We start from the raw sequence: 21928 nt of genomic DNA, 5'->3' as shown, positions 1-21928 counted from the left end.
GTAAAGGTCTGATAAAGCAAGACCAGGGGCCTCATGTACAAAGACTTGCGTTGAATTCATACTAAAACATTGCGTACGGACAAAGCTGTAAATGAATCCCACGCATATTTTCTTTGTACATCCGAATTAACGTGAAATTGAGCGCACGTGCACGAGCGCAAAACCCCTCCCTGCCTCCTCCTCCGTATAAATATGGTAATGACTCCACTTTGGCAAAACCAAACGAAAAAGTAATGGCAAAAACAAGCAAGAAGAGAAACTTCACAGAATGTGAATTGGAGGTGTTCCTTTTGGAGGTAGACCGGAGAAAAACTGGTGTTTGCAAGTTTGTCCTCCGGAATTAATAACAAAATAAAAAAAAACTTAGCTGGAATAATATCTTTAAATACATCACTCACCAAGAAGCCACCCATCGCGCACCCTGCCACCTTGGAGCCTCATCCCAACCATGCTGTTTGTGAAGATGAATGAAACATGGGTTGTCCCAGGCCACCGTGCCACAATATTTGTTAGGCGCATTTGAGCATTACATATTATTTGCACATTTATTATTTGGAAATGTTTCCGATTCACGTATGCAAATTCGTCTTCAGATGGCGCCTTTATAGCAATGTGCATGCAGTCGATCGCTCCGATTACATTAGGAAAACCGGCGATCGCTGCAAATTGCGCTTTAACGTTTGGCTGGTCAACTGCATGGTATGGAAACCTTATACGATGATCCCATCCCATAAGGTTGGCATTGCACGGTTTAAAGACGACTGGCTTAACCCCGAGCGGTCTGCCAGTTCCCTTTGGAAAGAACCAGTTGCCAGGAAACCAAGCGTTGTCAGCAACTGTAAGGGAACGGGTAATGCATGGCTCCTCGCTTGTCTCTCTTTCCAAATTTGGACCCACCTCAGCACAGAGCTCCAAGAGGATAGCTCTTGGAAATCTGAAACGGCTAATAAGCCAGTCATCATCGTGGGCCAAAAAATCACTGTGATCCCTAAAAACGCGTTCCCTTCGGATTCCGCCACTGACAATGTCCTCTAATAAGGCCAACACTGCCATTGCCATAAACTAAGGGTTGTATACATTTGCAAATGCTTTTATATGTTCTAAATCAAATAATTGGTAGAAAAATATTGTGTCAATGAACCCATTTTATCAATTATAAATTAATAGCAATGTTTTTCACATGTGTTGGTGCGTTACTTTGTACGTAGTGTGTAATCTAACATAATTGCCTCTAGGAGTTGTCAACGGAAATAAAACAAACACGAAGTGGGCGTATAAGAACGCACATTCTCACGTTAATTTCACTGTTAGTAAATCCGACCGTGAAAACTGGCGTAAGCAAAGTTTTTGTGCGTACGCAGCATTGATACACGAGGCCCCAGGACTATAGGGAGGATGCAATGTTGTCTTCAGCCGTGGGAGTGCATCTGACTCCTTATAGAACACTTACAGTGGTTACTCAATCGGAATGTAGGTTCTACCGTTGCGGCGCTCGGCGGTACCGTTTGGCTTTGTGCGTTTGCTGGGTTTTACCGCTAAGTGGCGCTATATAACTACAGACTGACGCCTAATGCCTTAGTTCATTCTCTGCTGGATTAATGAGACACGGAGTTTTAGAACTGCACGTAGTAGCGGATAAAATCAAGTAAAACATTGTAGTTAAACAAATTTATAATCACAGAACTTAAATGACAGTACAAATGTAGAATTCAAATTAAATTAAATCTTATTAGGATCAAATTTAAACAAAATAGATGTTAATACAGTGAGCCTTTGGATTTTATCACGTGTAATTAGAAAAGACGCGTGTAGGGTTTTGTGTCGTCTTATATCTTGTGTTCTTTAAATTTGTCGTAGATTTATTAACCAAAATAAATAACCATAAAATTATAACATTGTCAGGACGTTCTACTGCGCTTCTACCCCGCTAGTGTTTTTGCGTTATTATAAGAATGAAATGCAGTAGGCTGTTATGATCTGTAACGGATTCGACCCATGTTGCACGGGCGGCACCATAAAGCACGGACACGAGGCGAGGTCTTACGGGAAAAGGGTAATTTATTTAGGTAAAATGGGGAAGGAAAGTGTTGAAGGAGGAAGAATGGAAAGAAAGGGATACAGGTTGTGCATGTGCAGTTCCGGGGGCTGTGCCACACTGGCATGCGGGCACACAGCTGACGATAAGTGTTGGTGCGCGGAGTGGCAGAACTGAGCACGCAGAGGCAGCGCTTCTCCCGCTGTCGATGGCCGGTGCGAGTCCTTGCTGACGTAAAAACTTAACACAAACGTCCTCGCAGCCTTTTCCTCTTCGGCAGCGGGGCTGCGAGGGCGGGCATGGTGCGGGAGTGAAGATGCCGCGGGAGCTCGCGCAGCTCTTTCTCGCGCTGTCCTCAGCGCAGAGATTAAAGGGCGGAATTCTAGTGTCCTTGTTTAAAGTCCCTGGGGCGCGTCACATCGCCCCACTGACATGCTTCTTTTATATTCTCCATCACATCACGTACTTCCCAGACCTCGGACAAAACTCCGCGCCTTGCTTTTATAACGCGGAGCAAGCCCGAGATCATATTAACGTTAATTTTCGCCAGCCAGCACGAATAGGCAGCTCCGTCCCTTTGCTGCCTATTCAGGGAGCCTACGGAGTAAGCGAGTAGCGATATTTTTCTTTTGATTTTTATTTAGATTATAAAAAATAATCCTGCATCTATTTTAGGTGTTTCAGCTGCCACTGTTTTAGAATTCAAATTAAATCAAATCTTATTAGGATCAAATTTTAGCACAATAAATGTTAACACAGTGAGCCTTTTGATTTTATCATTTGTAATTAGAAAAGAAGCGTGTAGGGTTTTGTGTCATCTTATTTTTTGTGTTCTTTAAATTTATAGTAGCTTTATTAACTGAAATAAATGACTATAAAATTAAAACAGTGTTAGGACATTCTACTGCGTCAGCAGATGTCGGTCTTTCAGCCCCGCTTGTGTTTTTGCGTTATTATAAGAATGAAATGCAGTAGACTGTTATGATTTGTAAGGGGTTCGACCCATGTTACCCAAACGACTCAGTTCAGATGTAAGTAAATGGATAGAAAGTAAATGGCTGTGCTGGGGGAGGGAGGTGCTAATGATTTGGTCGGCTCTGTGTGTGTGTGTGTGAGAGAGAGAGAGAGGGGTGTCGCGGTGGTTGATTATTCAGTGAAACAAAGGCTCAGCTGAAAAATGTTAGGCACATCAGTCACTTAACCCCCAATAAAAGGTATTTAGTTGTAATATAACAGATGCGCACTAAATACCAAACCTAAACCAGGCACAAGGATTAATAAAACAAGATAGCCCCCATACCCGTTTTTTTTTTTTATAAAAATACCAAAGAAGATTATTGTGTCTAGACTGATTAAAAACAATGCAATTTATGCTATTATAAGGAAAATCTCAAGTTCTTTCATTCCAAGGATTAAAAAGGGCAACAATGTTAACTTTGGAATCTAGAATCCAGAAGATTAAAATTACACAAATTTAAATCACTGAAAGTCAGCCTTAGATTCAAGAGGTTTTTAAAGTGGGGAGAAGTGCATTTCAGTTTCTCTGAATGTATAGGTGAGAACAGCCGATTCACACCTGGGGAGGGTGGATAATTTGTATTTGAATGTTGTCTGGCATCGTAAAGCACTATAGTGACACTAAAAGAACAACCCAGGATTAATAGGAATTATTATACTGCATAATTATTATTTAGCACAAAAAAATTCCTCGCGCTCGGGAAAACTATGCGTGCGTATCCCCCGAATGGAATTGACAGCGGCACTGGTTGCTGTAAACAACAACAAAATGTTGAAAGGTCAACTGGAAATAGAACTGCTGGACTCTGTAATTTTGGACCGACAGCACAACTGTCTTGAGATACATTGTTAATGAAAAACTTCGCTTTAAAACCTTTGTCGCTAACAGAATCTCCATCATACGAGAGTCAACCAAGCCACAGCAGTGGAGGTATGTCAACACTTCAAAAAAACCCAGCTGACGCTGCTTCCAGAGGAGTCTTCTGTGAAAAATTCATGAAATACAACAATTGGACCCATGGTCCCCCCTTTCTTAAAACACCAGAGAGAACATTCACAATCTGTCGACGAAAGAGGATGACATCACTCTGACTGGTATAAGTTAAAAAGATCCGTTGCCTGGATTCTTTGCGTTAAGGACACGCTTAAACAGAGAACAAAAAGGATTAAGGGACAGGCAAACAACTCAATAACAGAAAACCATAAGTCTCTAACAATTAAGGACTTAACAATGGCAGAAAACGAAGTCATTAAGTTCATTCAAAACCAAAAATTCAAAGACGAAATCTCCATGTTACAAAAGGGTAATGCATCCGTAAAAAGAAACAGTTGTCTCTCCAAACTAGATCCAGTACTGCAGGATGGAGTGCTAAGAGTTGGAGGACGTCTTGGTAGGTCTGCAATGCCTGAGCACGCAAAACACCCTGTCATTATACCCAAAGACTCACACATTACAACTCTAATCTTAAGAAACACTCACAAACAGGTCGGACATTGTGGAAGGAATTATATGCTTTCAAAATTGCGGCAGAAATACTGGATTCCGACAGCAAATTCCCTTGTGAGAAAGTTTCTGTCCAGTTGTGTGACATGCAGAAAGATCAGAGCGAAGAATAGTGAACAAAAAATGTCAGAACTGCCACGCGATGGAATAACACCAGATCACCCACCGTTCACTAACGTAGGGGTAGACTATTTTGGACCCTTCGAGGTCAAACGGGGTAGAAGTAATGTTAAAAGATATGGCGTATTGCTTACTTGTCTGACAACAAGAGCCATGCACATTGAAGTCGCGCAGTCATTAGATACAGACTCCTGCTTAAATGCTATTTGACGCTTCATGTGCAGAAGAGGCCAGGTGTCAGTTATGAGAAGTGATAATGGAACAAACTTCATAGGCGCTGAGACTGAATTGCGTAAAGCTATCCAACAGTGGAATCAGTCAAAAATTGAAGGTGTCCTCATGCAAAAGGGGATACAATGGATATTTAATCCTCCTGCTGGGTCTCACTTCGGTGGAATATGGGAAAGGCAGATAAGATCAGTTAAAAAAATCTTGAGGTCTGTACTAAAAGAACAAACACTAAACGATGAGAGCTTGCATACATTCCTGTGTGAGATGGAAGCTATAATGAATGACCGTCCCCTTACCACTGCTACAGACGATCCCACAGCCGTGGAGCCCCTGACACCTAACCACCTGCTGCTGATGAAAAAACAGCCAAACTTGCCTCCTGGACTTTTAAAAAAAGAGAACATTTACGCACGTCGCAAGTGGAAGCCAATTCAATATCTTGCCGACCTATTCTGGAAGCGATGGGTGCGTGAATACTTGCCCTTGCTTCAGGAGCGCCAAAATTGGTCTCAGGTGAGAAAAAACCTCTCGATTGGAGACGTAGTTCTAATAATTGATGAGTCTTCTCTAAGAAATTCATGGGTCGCCGGACGGATCACGAAAGTGTTCCCTATTAAAAAAGGACTTGTGAGACGTGTACTGGTCAAAACTAAAACCAGTACCCTGGAAAGACCCATCGATAAGCTGTGCCTCATATGTGAAATGGACTGTTAATTACCTTATAAAGTAGTCATGTTCCTTTCATTTGGTACGCAGCGATATGAATACCTTAAGTTAAACCGTTAACAAATGTTTAAAGTGTTAAGAAAGCTGATTCAAATTTTAATTCAATAGTAAATGTCGTGGCCCAATTGTAAAAAAAAAGAAAAAACAACAAAACAAAAATGTGTGTAATTGTCAGTCTTCCTGCCTGTCAGGGCTGGAAATGTAAGGGCCATATTTCATTCTTGTGATTTGTTGTTATGTTTATCTTATTTCAGTTTATTAGTTAAGCATTAAGTATCATACTTATAATTTGTATTGTGACATCATTTCATGAGTTGTTCTGTGACATCATCCCACAGTTATGCAGTTTCATGTCTATCACGCACGTTAGTTGTTAGTTGTTGTTAAGACACGGAAGGATACAGAAAGGTGTGGAGCACACAAGCTTTTGACCGTGAGACAGTAAGCTAAAAGGAATACAGTAAAATAAGTTGTTGTAACTGTAATCTATCGAAGCTACAGAACGCAGCAAGCGACTTGTCGTGACTACAGTGGATTTATGCAAGAAACTGTAACAACCATTGTTTTTGATGTTGAAAATAAACAAGAGAAATTAGTTAAATAAGAGTCAAAAATTATCCATGCACTGGTTTGGTTAAAAACTCTGTTGGCTGCTTTTATCAGTGCTTACTAGGAGTTCATTTGTAACTGTGTGTGAACAAAAATAAATGCCACATAGAAAAATAGTGTGCAGTTTTTCGTTTTTGGTGGCCTGACGGTGTACCTGGTGCCATTATTTATCCAAAATGTTTGTGCGCAGTACGAAAAAAGTGTTTTGTCATGAAGAAGTGCGTATAAATGGATAAAGTCAAGGAAAGTTGCATACAGTAGTTGATCAATTGGATTGGTTATTACCGTCGCGCTCACCGCCGTGTAAAAACGTCAGCGGCCAAAATAAATCAGTTGCATTTTAAAGTCATTCGTAAAATGGCCGCCAGGTGGCGCAAAGTGACATTTTCGCTCGTTGCTCATTACAATAGTGACTGTTATACAGCGTATCTCTGTATCTGTTTATTGTTATTTAAGTTCTGGATTATTTCAGGTACTTTAAACACATTGTTGGGTTGCTCATGTTGGCTCATATGAGATGTAGTTTACAAATAAACACCTGGTTGGGTTATTTTGACCCAACAACTGGTTTATTCATTATTCTCTCGTATCAGCCTGCAGAATGTTCGAAATATTATTGTTTATTGTGTCACAGGTGTAGTTTTAAGAGTTGTTTAGGAAGGAATGTGTGTGTATACAGTTTAAAACCTCCATCAGTTATTAAAGATAGCATCTATTTAGAAAAAATGCCCCGCGATTTCGAAACTTCAGGAAATCTCCCGTTGCTCTGCGCATAACACCGGGCCAACTCATGTCGGAAAGAATTTATAAAAGGTTTCTAAACATGGGCTATTTTTTTTTTTACTTATAATATTTGTTAATTTCATTTAATTTAAATGAGGTTTGGGCTCAGGACTTCGATTCGGCATCGTGATTCTCCTCTTTAATTTACTCCACAGTCTAAATCAGCACTCATGAAGTTTTCCATGAAGTTTGATTATGGATGTGTCGGGAAAACAGCAAGCAAACTGACTCTGACCATTTAAAAAAACGTTTGCGTTTATTTTCTGACGCGCTTAAGTTCACCAAAAACAATACAGAACAGCGCACCTTTTTTGCTTTCAAACATTTACAAAATCATTAAGTTTTTTCGTTATGGTGAGTGCGCTTAAAAAAAGTTGAGTCTTATAAAGGCCATGTAGTCTTATATAGTTTTATTATATAGTTTTATATAGTTTATTCGACTTATCGATGTCGTGCTGTTGTGGAATGTTTTCCACTGAGACTGGGATACTCGTTTGTGTGAACACTTTGGGGAGTTCAACAAAGGTGTTTTCTTCCAGACTACTAACCTCTAGGTCAGTAAGCACGCAACTTTCTACTTGTTTCCCCGCGTTCATGGTGCTTAACATGATGTCAATTTTTTTACCTTGTACGTTTAATCGCCTTGCTAATGACTCTGTACAAAAGGTAGCAGAGCTACCTGGGTCCATAAAGGCGTATACTTCTACTGTCTTGTTACCTTCCTTGGACTTTATTTTAACAGGTACTATGGAGAGAATACAGTCATCTCCAGCCCCGATACACACACTCGTTTCGTGACTCGCTGTAACAGGCAATGTTTAAACTGGTTCGGTTTCGTCAGCCTTTACGATCGCTTGAGCTGTGTCTTTTGCTGCAATGTGTAGCATGCAAGGATGTTTCTTTGAGCACAACTGACATGTAATTTTCCTCGTGCAGCCTTTGCTTAAATGTCCTTTTACTAAACAGCCAAAGCAGAATTCATTCTTTTTTAGAAAGTCCAATTTGACCTTATATGTCTCATCCGTCATCCGTCAATCAACTGGTGGCATTCATCTAGGGTATGATCTTGCTCACAGGATGCACAAGGTTTAGTGAAGGCACTAATAACTAATGCACCACTACTCTACTGTAATTGAGTCTTTATGATTTTTACCAACCTGTTTTACGCCGGTCGCAAAGCTGCTACCTCTCTTTTCTTCCATTTTTTGCTTGAATCCTGGAGGGGATTTGTTGCTGTGTTTTTTACCACTAGTCGAAACGTTCAGGTCTCCAAAAAGTGGGTTGGACACTACCTTTGCTTCTCGTTCTACGAATTTCATCAGCTGCACGAACTTAGCTCTTTCCTGATTGCGCTCCTTGTACTTGTATACTTGGCTTCTCCATTTTTCACGCAATTTGTAGGGCAGTTTTGAGGCAACACTCCTCAAGTTGGTAGCATTGTCTGGCATAAGCTGGCAGCTTGTCACTAGGTCCCTAGGCTGTCCTTTAGTATACTGCTCAAGAAAGAACAGCCTTTCCAGATTGCTATCAGTTTTGGTTTCGATGGCATGTTTAAAGGCTCTTACAAAGGACGTGAACTCAAAAGGGTCACCATAGAAGAAAGGAACGTCGCGCGGAGGTAAGGAAAGTTGCCTCTGACTCTTTGCAAACATTTCTGTAAGGTCTGCCTGAATTGGCATCCTACCCTGAGGCTCCACTATGTCAGTGTTGTAAAGTGAGTGTTTGTTACCTTGGGTGGGCCGTTCCATTAGCGTGCTTGACATTATGGGTTTGGCACTCACTGGCATGCTTAAGTGGGTTGCTCGGAGGCGTGATGGCAGCTCGAGGTATTCCGTTGCCGAACTGTGGTCGCAGAGGTCGTTGTGCTCCAGTTCCAGGGGGCATGCACCACTCGTTTCGGCGACCACGCTCCGTCTGGCAGGATGTTGTTTTTTACGGTTCTGGTAAGAATTTAGTTCAGCATCGGCCATTGCAAGCGCCGTTTCCATTTCCAGCCTTTCCTTTTGTGCTTTTAATTGTGCTTGTTTAGCCTTTAGTTGTGCTTCCTCCAGTTCCAGCGCCTGCCGATCTCTCAAAGTTGCTGCTTTAGCCAGCAAAGCTGCTCTGTTGGCTTCTGCTTTTTTTAGTCGAGATTCGGATGCTGCTGATGTTAGGAACCTCTTGGATGCCGCTGGCGTTACGCTTCCGTGCCTTTGGGGGGCGGGCGTCTTGCGCTCCAGCATTGACACACTGTCGTTTGGCGAAACTCCAACGTCACCTGTTTGGGGCAACTTAAAGCGATTACTAGTGTCCGCGATTCACGACTTCACTCTTACCATGAATTCTGAGCAGCGCGTTAATCTAGGGTGAAACCAGTGGTGCTGATCGGTTTCACGCTCTTCATCCTTTGCGCACGATCGCACTGTTACATTGCTTTCAATAAAGTCATTTAGCAGCGCTTTGTATTGGCGGCGCTTGGCTTTAACGTCATGCAAATTACAAGCATTGTCCATAAGCGCCTCTAGTTCATTGTATAATACAGTCAGCTGACTCCACTTGCCTTCTCTGGCGCTCTTCGGTTCGTCGAGCACATCACCTGCTCAGATTCGGCGATAGCGGCGTTGTCCTCGCCGTGTGACATGGTGAAGTTTAAGGCAGGCAAGTCCTCTTCTCGCTTTCGGTTGCTTGTTGGCAGTCGATGTGCGTTTTTGAAATCGCACGCGCGCTCTTCATTCCACGTTCACACTCTTAAATCACTTATCTTCATTTCTGCGGCGGAGCAAGCTTTTGACTTTACATGTACGTGCATGTTATTCACAAGTTCTGACGCGTGTCTTTTGTTACACAGTTTCACTGACGACTTCAGACTTTCGTTGATTTCTTTATCTCTTGTTTATTTTCAACATCAAAAACAACGGTTGTTACAGTTTCTTGCATATATCCACTGTAGTCACGACAAGTCGCTTGCTGCGTTCTGTAGCTTCGATAGATTACAGTTACAACAACTTATTTTACTGTATTCCTTTTAGCTTATTGTCTCACGGTCAAAAGCTTGTGTGCTCCACACCTTTCTGTATCCTTCCGTGTCTTAACAACAACTAACAACTAACGTGCGTGATAGACATGAAACTGCATAACTGTGGGATGATGTCACAGAACAACTCATGAAATGATGTCACAATACAAATTATAAGTATGATACTTAATGCTTAATGCTTAACTAATAAACTGAAATAAGATAAACATAACAACAAATCACAAGAATGAAATATGGCCCTTACAATAATTATTTAAGTTTGTATGAAATGTGAATTTGTATGAATCAAAATGGTCAGTTTGTCCCTGGTGAGCAAGCCGAGGGCGACAGTGGCAAGGAAAAACTCCCTGAGATGGTAATAGGAAAAAACCTTGAGAGGAACCAGACTTAACAGGGAACCCATCCTTACTTGGGTAAAACAGAAAGCAGTAAATGATCTGCATTTATACAGTGTGTTAGGTGGCAGGCAGTTCAGCTATAATAGCTGATGTTAATTGATATTAATATGGAGTCCAGGTAGTTATTGACGACCGAGGCAGAAGAATTTCCAGTCCTGAACTATCGAACTGTCAAGTCCCCAGAGAAACAGTTGCCAACACCAGTCAAGGGCAGAACCATTTTCTAGGTAGAGAGAATCATCCCCAGACACCAGACGCATCCCAGAGAGACACACGGGGCATCCATGTGACGAGATCTTCTGCCAGAAGCGGGGCACCAGGATGGGTCAGACAGGTCCGGAGGGCAGAGGGGGTCTGGATCACTGGCAGCTCAGGAACGACATGTGTAGCTCGACAGAGAGAGAGAAAGAGTGAAAGGGGGAGACAGGAGGAGAGAGGAAAGAGAAGAAGAGGAGAGATGGCAGTTAGGTATGGTCACAGTCACACAATGTATAATGTGAATGTATATTAACTGTAGAGTGCAAGCAAAGACTCCGGCAGGACTAACTATGACAGCATAACTAAAAGGGAGAGCCAGAAGGAAACACAAACATGAGGGCTTCCTGAGATGTAAAGCAAACAATCACCTTACAGTCAGCAAACCTGAGTGATCAATGAGAGTGAGGAAGACAGCATCCAAACATACCAGTTCACCATAATACTCTACGTCCATGAGTCCCCCAGATCTGCTCCTTTACCTATGGCAAATCTATTTATAAAAATGCTTGGCTAAATAAATAGGTTTTTAGCCTGGACTTAAACACTGAGACTGTGTCTGAGTCCCGAACACTATTTGAAAAACTATTTCATAATTTTGGGGCTTTGTAAGAAAAAGCTCTGCCCCCAGCTGTATTTTCATAATACGCAGTACTGACAAGCAGCCTGCATCCTTTGATCGAAGTAGGCGTGGCGGATCGTAAGACACTAGCAGTTCGCTCAGGTACTGCAGCGCGAGACCATTTAATGCTTTATATGTCAAGAGTAGTATTTTAAAAGCAATGCGAAATTTCACAGGGAGCCAATGCAGTGAAGATAAGATAGGGGTGATGTGCTCATATCTTCTGGTTCTAGTGAGGACTCTTGCTGCTGCATTCTGGACTAGCTAAAGCTTATTTATGCATCTAGCTGAACAACCAGACAGTAAGGCATTACAATAGTCCAACCTAGAGGTGATAAAAGCATGAACTAGTTTTTCTGGATCGTTTAGCGACAATAAATTTCTTATCCTGGCAATATTTTTGAGGTGAAAGAACGCTATCCTGGTGATATTATCTACATGAGCTTCAAATGAAAGGCTGGAATCAATAATCACACCAAGGTCTTTCACTGTTGCATTTGATGGAACAGAAAGGCCATCTAAAGTTACGGTGTAATCAAAAATTTTACTCCTAGCTGTATGCGGTCCTATGACTAGAACTTCTGTCTTATCCTGATTAAGCAGAAGGAAGTTAATTAGCATCCAATTTCTTATGTCCTGCACACATTGTTCAATTTTAGTAAGCTGTTTTTTCTCATCAGGTTTTGCTGAGACATATAACTGTGTATCGTCAGCATAACAATGAAAACTAATACCATGCTTACGGATTATGTTGCCCAGAGGAAGCATGTAAAGGGAAAAAAGCAGTGGACCTAAAACTGAACCTTGCGGAACGCCAAACTCCACTAGAGAACATACTCCACTAGAGAACATAGTGCCCATGGTAGTGAGGTTTGAATAGAAGTTAAAGATTCTGTGGACATGTGTCTTTTATACATGTAACAAGTTAGTGTGTACCACATGAGCACATAATCAGTCGATGGGAGCCATAATTATTGATGGTTGTTAGGGGGATCAAATACTCATTTTACTTATTGAAATGCAACTCAATTTATATACTGTGTTTTTCTGTTTTTTTTATTGATATGCTTTCTCTATCCTACTATAAAAAATAAAGACCCTTTGTTTTTCGTAAGTGATTAAACTTTACAAAATCTACAGGGTATCAAATAATTATTTTCCCCACTGTAGCATTATTCACAAGCAAAAAGTGCTTTGATCAAGTATTTAGTGATCTGACTTACTGTATGTAAATATTTCAGTCTCTATTTTAATAAATTAGCAAAAGAACTTAGACACCTGTTTTTACTTAATAATTGTTGGGGATTGTGCGCAGAATGATGTCGCAAAAAAGGATTTAAATTCGTTTTAGATGAGGTTGAAACATAAAAGAAATGTGGCACTGTAAACTATATGTATCTTATATACAGTATTGTTCGTTATATTCTTAACATGTCTTCACCACTGCACATTGTTTATATGTACATATATATACCACACATCTCTATTTATAATACCTACTGCACCTCCTGAACATAAGACATCCACCCCAAATCTAGTATGCTGTGATAGTCATGTCTATACAAGCGTGGCAGATGTACGCAGAATCATTCTCCTCCCCTACCTTGGACAATCTGAACATCATTTGTTGTTTCTGCTGCCCAAGTACTCTCCAGTCAACAAACAAATCTGTTAGTTTCTAGCTGGATGGTGCTTATGCCCCTTTCCAGCAACAGTTCTCACATACAGGGAGTGAATTTGCTGCTTAGGCCAAAACTGACTCAAACATCAACATCTTTACCAACTCTGGAAACTGGAGTTGTTGTGGAAAAAGTGGATTCTCAAGCAGAAGCCCTGGATGAACTGGCTCACTCCAGTTCCAGCTCTGCCTAACTCGCCGATAGGCTTAACCTCTTCTACACTCATTTTAAATAGGGAAACATGAAATCTGTGCTAAAGATGGAATTCCAAGTGAGCAGCCCCTCTTACTCTCCAGATATAAAGGGTGTGCTACCCTGAGCAGGGTGAATGCAAAGAAAGCAGCTGACCCTGATGGCATTCCTGGCCAGGTATTTAGAGCATGTGCAGAGCAGCTGCCTAAGGTCTTCACAGAAAACTGTTGTTGGCTCAGGGAGCTATCACCACCTGCTTTATGACTGCTAACTTTGGCCAGTGCTAAATAATTCAGCTGCAACAGCACTTAGTGGATTTTGCCCTGTCGCACTCACCTCTGTCATCGTGCTTTAAAAGACTGGTACTCACCCACCTTAAAGCCTGCCTTCCACCCACTTTGAACCCATATGGATTTGCCCATTTTCCAAATAGGTTAACAAAAAACACCATTTCCACTGGCATCAGCACACCATTTTGTAACTGGACCATTTAGTCATACAAACACACCAGAGTCTGTCCGACTAGAAAATCTCATCCTCAGCACTGGAGGTCTTGTCCCCACGCATGTACTCCCTATGCCTTTAACAACATTGTCAAATTTACAGATGACACTTTGGTAATAGGCCTGATCAGAGGTAAGGGACGGTAAATAGGGAGGAGATCCAGGACCTGAGGGTGTGGTATGAGGACAATAACCTGGAATTTAACACCGAGAAGATGAAGGAGGTCATTGTGAATTTCTGATGAGCTCACATCAATTATGCTGCCATTTACATGAACAGCGCTGTTATTGAGTATGGACCCAGCTTTATGTTGGAGTCCACATCTCTAAGGACCTTACCTGTTTGCTAAACTCCTCTCTTCTGGCTCTTCAGGCACAACATCACTATTTAAAAAAAATTGTCTCCAAAGGCGAGTCATTATCAAAGATAGCCCTTACCCTAATTATGCACCTCATCCCTGTACAACCTTTGTTTGCACAAATATACTGTATATTACCATATACTGTACATTGCCTGGGCATTTAGTATATTCAAGTCATCAGCTGACTTCCGTTTTATTGACGCATTACATTGCTGAGCCAAGATCTGACCAAATGAAGCCCAATCATAAAGTCTCCAAAGGCTTGTACAGTGGGCACTATGCATGATGGGTGCATCGCTTCATGCACTTCCCTCCTAACCCAAACACACCCACCGCTCTGGGGTAGGGACAACCTGTATTAATCTGTCCACAGTTTTTTGCTCTTATGCCTACATGTAGCTTTCCTCATGACTGTGATGCCACCAGAAAGTAAAAACAAAATAGCAGATGTTTGGTAATGTTCCACCAGCCTATGGATGTAATATGCGTGTAGAGGCATATGAGCCAATCCTAGAGTATAAAGGCATGATTTAAAAGCAACAGGGTTGTTTTAACAAAGCATAATGGCATATCAGTTGGATCTATAATCTATAAAATAAGTTTTGATCATCATATGCAGTTATATGAGAACACATTTTTTTTTTTTTTTTACATTTTTAGCATTATTGAATTATTAGTGTGTTTATTTGTCATAAATTAAGAAGTTCTAGGGAACCCCTTGCCAGCCTAATGCAAGACCGCCGAGCTGTATGTGCCATTCATTCCTATTAATTCACTAACACATAAACACATTTATAATTTAAATAAAGACAATTTATGACTTATTTTAAAACTTTGCTAGATGTGTTGTTTCTTGAAAAAGGATTCTGGAAACCAAATTAAGTTTCATTTTGACGTACTAAATTTGTTAAAAATAAATGGCTAAAAGTATGTGGTGACCATCATAGGTAAAAGCTTATGGGACATCCCTTTCCAAAAATGTGGGCATGAATTTACATGGTATACCGTTTTCATTGTTGAGATGGCAGATCTGGCATTGTTGTAGATGGCAGATCTGGCAGGCACTCTTAAACATGCATACATCTGCTATTAGTACAGCATCGTCTAAACATTTATAAAATTTTTTACCATACAGGTAAACGTCCTCATGAGTGCGGAGTCTGTAAAAAGGCATTTAAACACAAGCACCACCTAATTGAGCACTCGCGTCTGCACTCCGGGGAGAAGCCGTACCAGTGTGATAAATGTGGCAAACGCTTCTCACACTCCGGCTCTTACTCCCAACACATGAACCATCGCTACTCCTACTGCAAGAAAGAGGTTTATGACCAGCCAGAGCCAAATAATACTTCATCTACACCTCCCTCACAGCTTGACTCAGATGAGAGGGAGAGTGAAGCTGAGGAGGAGATATATGACGACGAAGAACCAGATGAAGAAAAAGATTGTGATGAAGATTTTTCTGTCTTTGACATGAGTGACATAAGAGTAGTTAGGGTCGGTGAGGAATATTATGAAGAGGAGGAGGAAGTGGGGATGGCAGAAAAAAAACAGGTGAGACAAAACCCAGTGGAGTTGTGTACTCCGCAAAAGGAAATGGTAAAAACTTTGGGCATGGGAGACCTGATGGACAGGAACACAGAGGAGGAAATAGGGAAACCAATGAAAAATGATTTGTTTAATGACACTGTAGAAAACAAGTAATAATGTTTCTCCCTACTAACTCCATATTGTGAACTGTTAAGACCTAATAAGCTCTTGGTTGACTTTTTAAGACAGTGGATTACTTTGAAGGTTTATTTTGTGTAATTAATTTACTGTGTATAAATCACAGGTGTGCCTAATCCACATATTACAGCTGTCTGTAAACTATCTATATAACAAACATTTTTTTTCTAAATTCAATAACCAAATTCAATTTATAGGTTTTACTGAACCACAACCTCAACTTATTTGTTACTGTTCCTTATTATTTCTTTGAATTGTTTCATCTGTAGTCAGGTGAGATTTCTACACATTTTTATTGCCAGGGAAGTTTAGTAAATCAGTATTTTATCAATATTTTAGTACTTCTTTTAGATATGAAAAAACTAAGATGCACTGTAGGTACATTTATGATTTTCTTTATGGATACATAATGCCTCAAGTAAATACCATTCAGTATTTTTATTCTAATAAGGCCAGCCAGTGTTAACTTAGTGTTTTCGTTTTGTCTGTATGAAGGAAGTTTGTGCTTACGTATCATTTGATCATTTATTTAGATAAAATAAGTTGATATATGTAATCCGTCAAAATATATATATATATATATATATATATATATATATATATATATATATATATATTTTTTTTTTATGTTACAAAATGACATTTGGTTGGCATCTGTGTTCAATTCAAATTTTATGTAAACACTCCTAAATGATAATATCTGCAAAAAGAATTGGATGATGTTTAAAAAGTAATAGTGACGATGTAAATTGTTCATGAAGTAATCATCTATGCTATGTTGGTGATACTTTATGGATGATGCATACTGTAAAATGCACTTTTCTGTGGTATAGTATTTAGGAACATTACAGTTCAAAAACACTTCAGTCAGGGAACTGTGTATGTCACATCAGTGTTAGCTCTCTTTATCATAGAATTATATTCATTCAAGGGTGCAGTAGATGTGCCTATAGAAATACAACTTATATAGAGTTTTAATTTTATCGCATCCTACTCATAACATGCACTTAAAATTGTAACACTTTAGGTAACCAATTTTGAAGCCATTTAAATTTTGTATTTAAGTAATGTGAATCATTAGATTTGTAGATCAGCCAGTTTATCATATGCAGTTATATGAGAACACTTTTTTTTCACTTAGCATTATTGAATTCTCAGTGTGTTCATTTGTCATAAATTAAAAAGTTCTAGGGAACCCCTTGCCAGCCTTATGCAAGACCGCCAAGCTGTATGTGCCATCCATTTCTATTAATTCACTAATACATAAACAAATTTATAATTTAAATAAAGACAATTTATGACTTATTTTTAACATTGCTAGATGTGTCGTTTCCTAAAAAAGCATTCTGGAAACCAAATTAAGTTAAATTTTGATGTACTTAATGTTTTAAGCCAGTTTTTGTAGCATTTAAGAAAAAGAAAAATAGACAAATTCATCATTTATTACGATGAAGTAAGTTTTTGACTGTTACTTTATGTGTTATAGTCTGGGTTTACACTGTTTTAGATTCTGGCCTTGTGAATACCAACCAATATATGGGTGCTTAATTTGGCTTGGAGCAGTATAACATCTTTATTTGATTTCGTTCGGATGTCAGTGTTATGGACACTAAGGGCCATTTTTTTTTATTCTAAAGTAATTTTCCCTAATAATTAAAACAAAAACAGGCTGATTTCTGGTTAGTTATGATACTCGTAGTAAGTAGGGTAATTACCTTAAGTAAATCAGTCAGAAGGCACTGGACCCCACACTACTGCTTCGGAGACAAAAAGCAGAAGAATTATAAGAAAAGCAGGAAATGGCAATGTGACAAGGAAGGAATTAACACATTGTAGTGCACTTGATCTAAGAGACAGAAGGGAGTGAATGTGTGTTTAATGTTGTTTTACCTTAAAGGTTTTAACCTTTACACATTACAGTATTATTCATTGTGATGGATTATTTCTAAATGTTTGTGTTTACATCAATACACATGTGTATTGTGTATTTACCATCAGTATTAAAATATCCATGACCGTAAAGTTTTCAGTTTTATTAATTTTTTTCCACCTCTTGTTTTTCTTGTACTGAAATTCATTTGTAATAATGTAATGTCTGAAGTAAAAGGAGGGCCAAAATCCAGTAATTGAGTAAAAGTAAAGATTCCCTAGGATAAGTATTACTCGAGTAAAAGGTGAAATCTTCCATTTACACATGTATTTACTTTAAAATGTACTTAAGTATCAAAAGTACAGGACTGGTTTTAGTAGCCTTTTTTATAGTAAAAAAAAAAAAAAAAACTCCTCCTCCTTCCACTTTCTGCCAGTTGTGAAGTTTGTTTTGATCACTGTCTGCAACCTGATTCACTTCTTATTTCAAACACTTTTTGCATTATTAGGGGTGTCTTGAAGGAAAGCATGCTCATTAGTCAGCTGGTGGCAAAATTTAGGCATAAAATACTAAAAAGCCTCTTTAGTTATGTAACACAATGTCATGCAGAAATACAGTTAAGTATAAGTACAGATATTTTCTTTAGCATACTGTATAGTCAAAACCGGACACCTGACGAAATCGGGCCTTTCCTGAAATGGTATTACAAGGTTGGACGCACACAACTTTATAGGACGCTTTTGTGCTGTAGCATAAGCAGGACAATAGTCCTTCCTTGGAACTAAAAGTTATTGTCCATACACCTGTATAAATAGATTTGCTGGTGTTGTTTCTTTGTTTTGTGCGTTAACCAGTGTTCATTTTTTTAACCATGCCCCTGTCTTCAGTTCCTTTTTTTTATAAACAAAGTGAAAGTGTAAATGTGAGATATGTGTTTGTGTGTAAAGAAATGGCTGGTGCTACATTTTGCAGTTCCATAAAGAGTCATCTCTGAGCCGTAATCTGTATATTCTAATAAATGTTGGACAATAAGTACAGCCACAGGTGCACTCCCAATTTACATCTAATTGTGAGCACTGGCTAATCTTTCATTCATCCACACACACAGACAAGTTGGGAATCGAACCCTTTACCCTGGAGGGGGAGGTCACAGTTTTCACCTGCAGAACTGCCTTAATTCTATGTGGCATTGATTCAACAAGGTGCTGAAAGCATTCTTAAGAAATGTTGGCTCATATTAATAGGATAGCATCTTGCAGTTGATGGAGATTTGTGTGATGCACATCCAGGGCACGAAGCTTCCGTTCCACCACATCCCAAAGATGCTCTATTGGGTTAAGATCTGGTGACTGTGGGGGCCATTTTAGTACAGTGAACTCATTGTCATGTTCAAGAAACCAATTTGAAATGATTCAAGCTTTATGACATAGTCCATTATCCTGCTGGAAGTGGCCATAAGAGGATGGGTATATGGTGGCCATAAAGGGATGGACATGGTCAGAAACAATGCTCAGGTAGCTCGTGGCATTTAAACGATGCCCACTAAGGGGCCTAAAGTGTGCCAAGAAAACATCCCCCACACCATTTCACCATCACCACCAGCCTGCACAGTGGTAACATGGCATGATGGATCCATGTTCTCATTCTGTTCATGCCAAATTCTGACTCTACCATTTGAATGTCTCAACAGAAATCGAGACTCATCCGACCAGGCAACATTTTTTCCAGTCTTCAACTTTCCAATTTTGGTAAGATCGTGCAAATTGTAGCCTCTTTTTTCTATTTGTAGTGGAGATGAGTGGTACCCGGTGGGGTCTTCTGCTGTTGTAGCCCATCCGCCTCAAGGTTGTGCGTGTTGTGGCTTCACAAATGCTTTGCTGCATACCTTGGTTGTAACGAGTGGTTATTTCAGTCAAAGTTGCTCTTCTATCAGCTTAAATCAGTCGGCCCATTCTCCTCTGACCTCTAGCATCAACAAGGCATTTTTGCCCACAGGATTGCCACATACTGGATGTTTTTCCCTTTTCACACCATTCTTTGTAAACCCTAGAAATGGTTGTGCGTGAAAATCCAGACCGGTCTGGCACCAACAACCATGCCACGCTCAAAATTGCTTAAATCACCTTTCTTTCTCATTCTGACATTCAGTTTGGAGTTCAGGAGATTGTCTTGACCAGGACCACACCCCTTAATGCATTGCAGCAACTGCCATGTGATTCGTTGATTAGATAATTGCATTAATGAGAAATTGAACAGGTGTTCCTAATAATCCTTTAGGTGAGTGTAGATAGATAGATATCATGAAACCTTGGATTGTGAGTAAATCGGTCTGAGAGTGTTTTGCAAGACTTAGTGCACTTGCATCACTCAGTTAGTCAATATTTATTTGTTTTATTTTTTAGTTTATATTTTGTATTAATCATTGTTATATAAATATTTTTGGGTTCAACTCATATCAAAGCTAATTTCCCTATAAGAAATAATAGAATCTCTGATATGAGTGATCCAGACTACAAGCACGCTTCCAGAATGAATTATACTTAGGATCCAAGGGTTAATTGTATATACTGTAGCTGCATATGTATATATATATATATATATATATATATACACACACACAAACACACACACCATAATATCAGCCATAATATTATGACTACTGACAGTTGACATGAATAACACTGATTACCTATTTACATTGGTACCTGAAAATTGGTAGGATATATTTTTTACAGTAAAAGGCTGCAACTAAACATTTTGTATCTGAAGTTGATGTGTTGAAAGCAGCAGTTGAAAGTGTGCAGTTGTATATGGTATTTATAGTGCAGTGCCCATATATACAGTGCTACATCGTGAAACATTTGTTTATAAAAATAAAATAAATTAACCGGCACTTTATCTTTAAAAAAAGTTCAAATAAATCCAGACAGGTAAGTGTTTCCATTACTGCGTTTGTGCGTGTGCGTTAGATGATTATGGCTTACAGCTCATGAAAACCCCAAATCCACAATCTCAGAAAATTATAGCCAAATTAAGCCATAACATAGCCTTTAAATGGTCCCTCAGTCTGGTTCAGTAGGAAGCACAATCATGGGAAAGACTGCTGACCTGACAATTGTGCAGAAAACCATCATTGTCATTCTCCATAAGGAGGAAAAGCCTTAAAAGGTAATTGCATTAATAGAAAGTTTTGTGGAAGGGAAAAGTGTGGAAGAAAACGGTGCAGAAGCAGCAGGGATGACTGCAGCCTGGAGAGGATTGTCAGGAAAAGGCCATTTAAAAGTATTGGGGACTTTCACAAGGAGTGGACTGAGGCTGGAGTGCATCAAGAGCCACCACACACAGAGGGATCCTGGACATGGGCTTCAAATGTTGTATTTTTTATGTCATGCTGCTCCTGAACAACAAACGATGTCAGAAGCGTCTTACCTGGGCTAAAGAAAAAAAAGAACTGGTCTGTTGCTGAGTGGTCCAAAATACTCTTTTCTGATGAGAGCATCTCATTCGGAAACAAAGGACCCAGAGTACATGGAGAGGCACACACTGCAAGATGCTTGAAGTCCAGTGTGAAGTTTCCACAGTCTGTGTTGATTTGAGGAGCCATGTCATCTGCTGGTGTTGGTCCACTGTGCTTCATTAGGTCCAGGGTCAACTGTCTACCAGGAGATTTTGGAGCACTTCATGCTTCCTTCCGCAGACAAGCTTCATGGGGATGCTAACTTCATTTTCCAGCAAGCCTTGGCACTTGCCCACACTGCCAAAAGCACAAAAACCTGGTTCAGTGACCCTGGGATTACTGCCCTCATAGGGAATCTATGGGGCATTGCCAAGAGAAAGATGAGAGACATGAGACCAAACAATGCAAAAGAGCTTAAGGCCACTATTGAAGCATCCTGGTCTTCTATAACACCTTAGCAGTGCCACAGGCTGAAAGCTTCCATGCCAGACCACATTGAGGCAGTAATTGCTACAAAAGGGGCCCAATCCAAGTACTAAGTATGCATAGCGTATGTATACTTTTCAGATGTCCGATATGTTCTATGTACAATTCTTGTTTTATTAATTGTATGTAATATTAAAATCTTCTGAGATTGTTATAGTAAACAGTACACACGCTCACGATTGTTGAGTATAAAAATAATGCACGCGCACTAAGACAGGGCATAGAGCCCCGTAGATTACATTTCTGCAGCGTGAGAGAGAAAAGAACCATTGGCTCAGTTGTTATCATTTGACATCAAAACAAAAATATTGTGGAATTTCATGTGGCATGTATCA

General features: G+C 39.8%; 1 protein-coding gene across 2 annotated transcripts in view; it reads left to right on the top strand.

The window, feature by feature from the left end:
• The window catches only part of zeb1a (zinc finger E-box binding homeobox 1a), a 67569-nt gene extending 51233 nt beyond the window's left edge, over window positions 1-16336 (top strand). For both annotated transcript variants that reach the window (XM_053486139.1, XM_053486140.1), the window contains exon 10: window positions 15188-16336. In XM_053486139.1, coding sequence (XP_053342114.1) covers window positions 15188-15756 — 569 coding nt within the window. In that variant the 3' untranslated portion in view covers window positions 15757-16336. The remainder of the gene's footprint in view (window positions 1-15187) is intronic.
• The last annotated feature ends 5592 nt before the right edge of the window (window positions 16337-21928 follow it).

This window comes from Clarias gariepinus, chromosome 25 (genome assembly GCF_024256425.1).
Source record: "Clarias gariepinus isolate MV-2021 ecotype Netherlands chromosome 25, CGAR_prim_01v2, whole genome shotgun sequence".
Taxonomy (NCBI): domain Eukaryota; kingdom Metazoa; phylum Chordata; class Actinopteri; order Siluriformes; family Clariidae; genus Clarias; species Clarias gariepinus.
The sequence above is the reverse complement of the archived record's forward strand: the minus strand, read 5'-3'. Positions and strand labels throughout refer to the sequence as shown.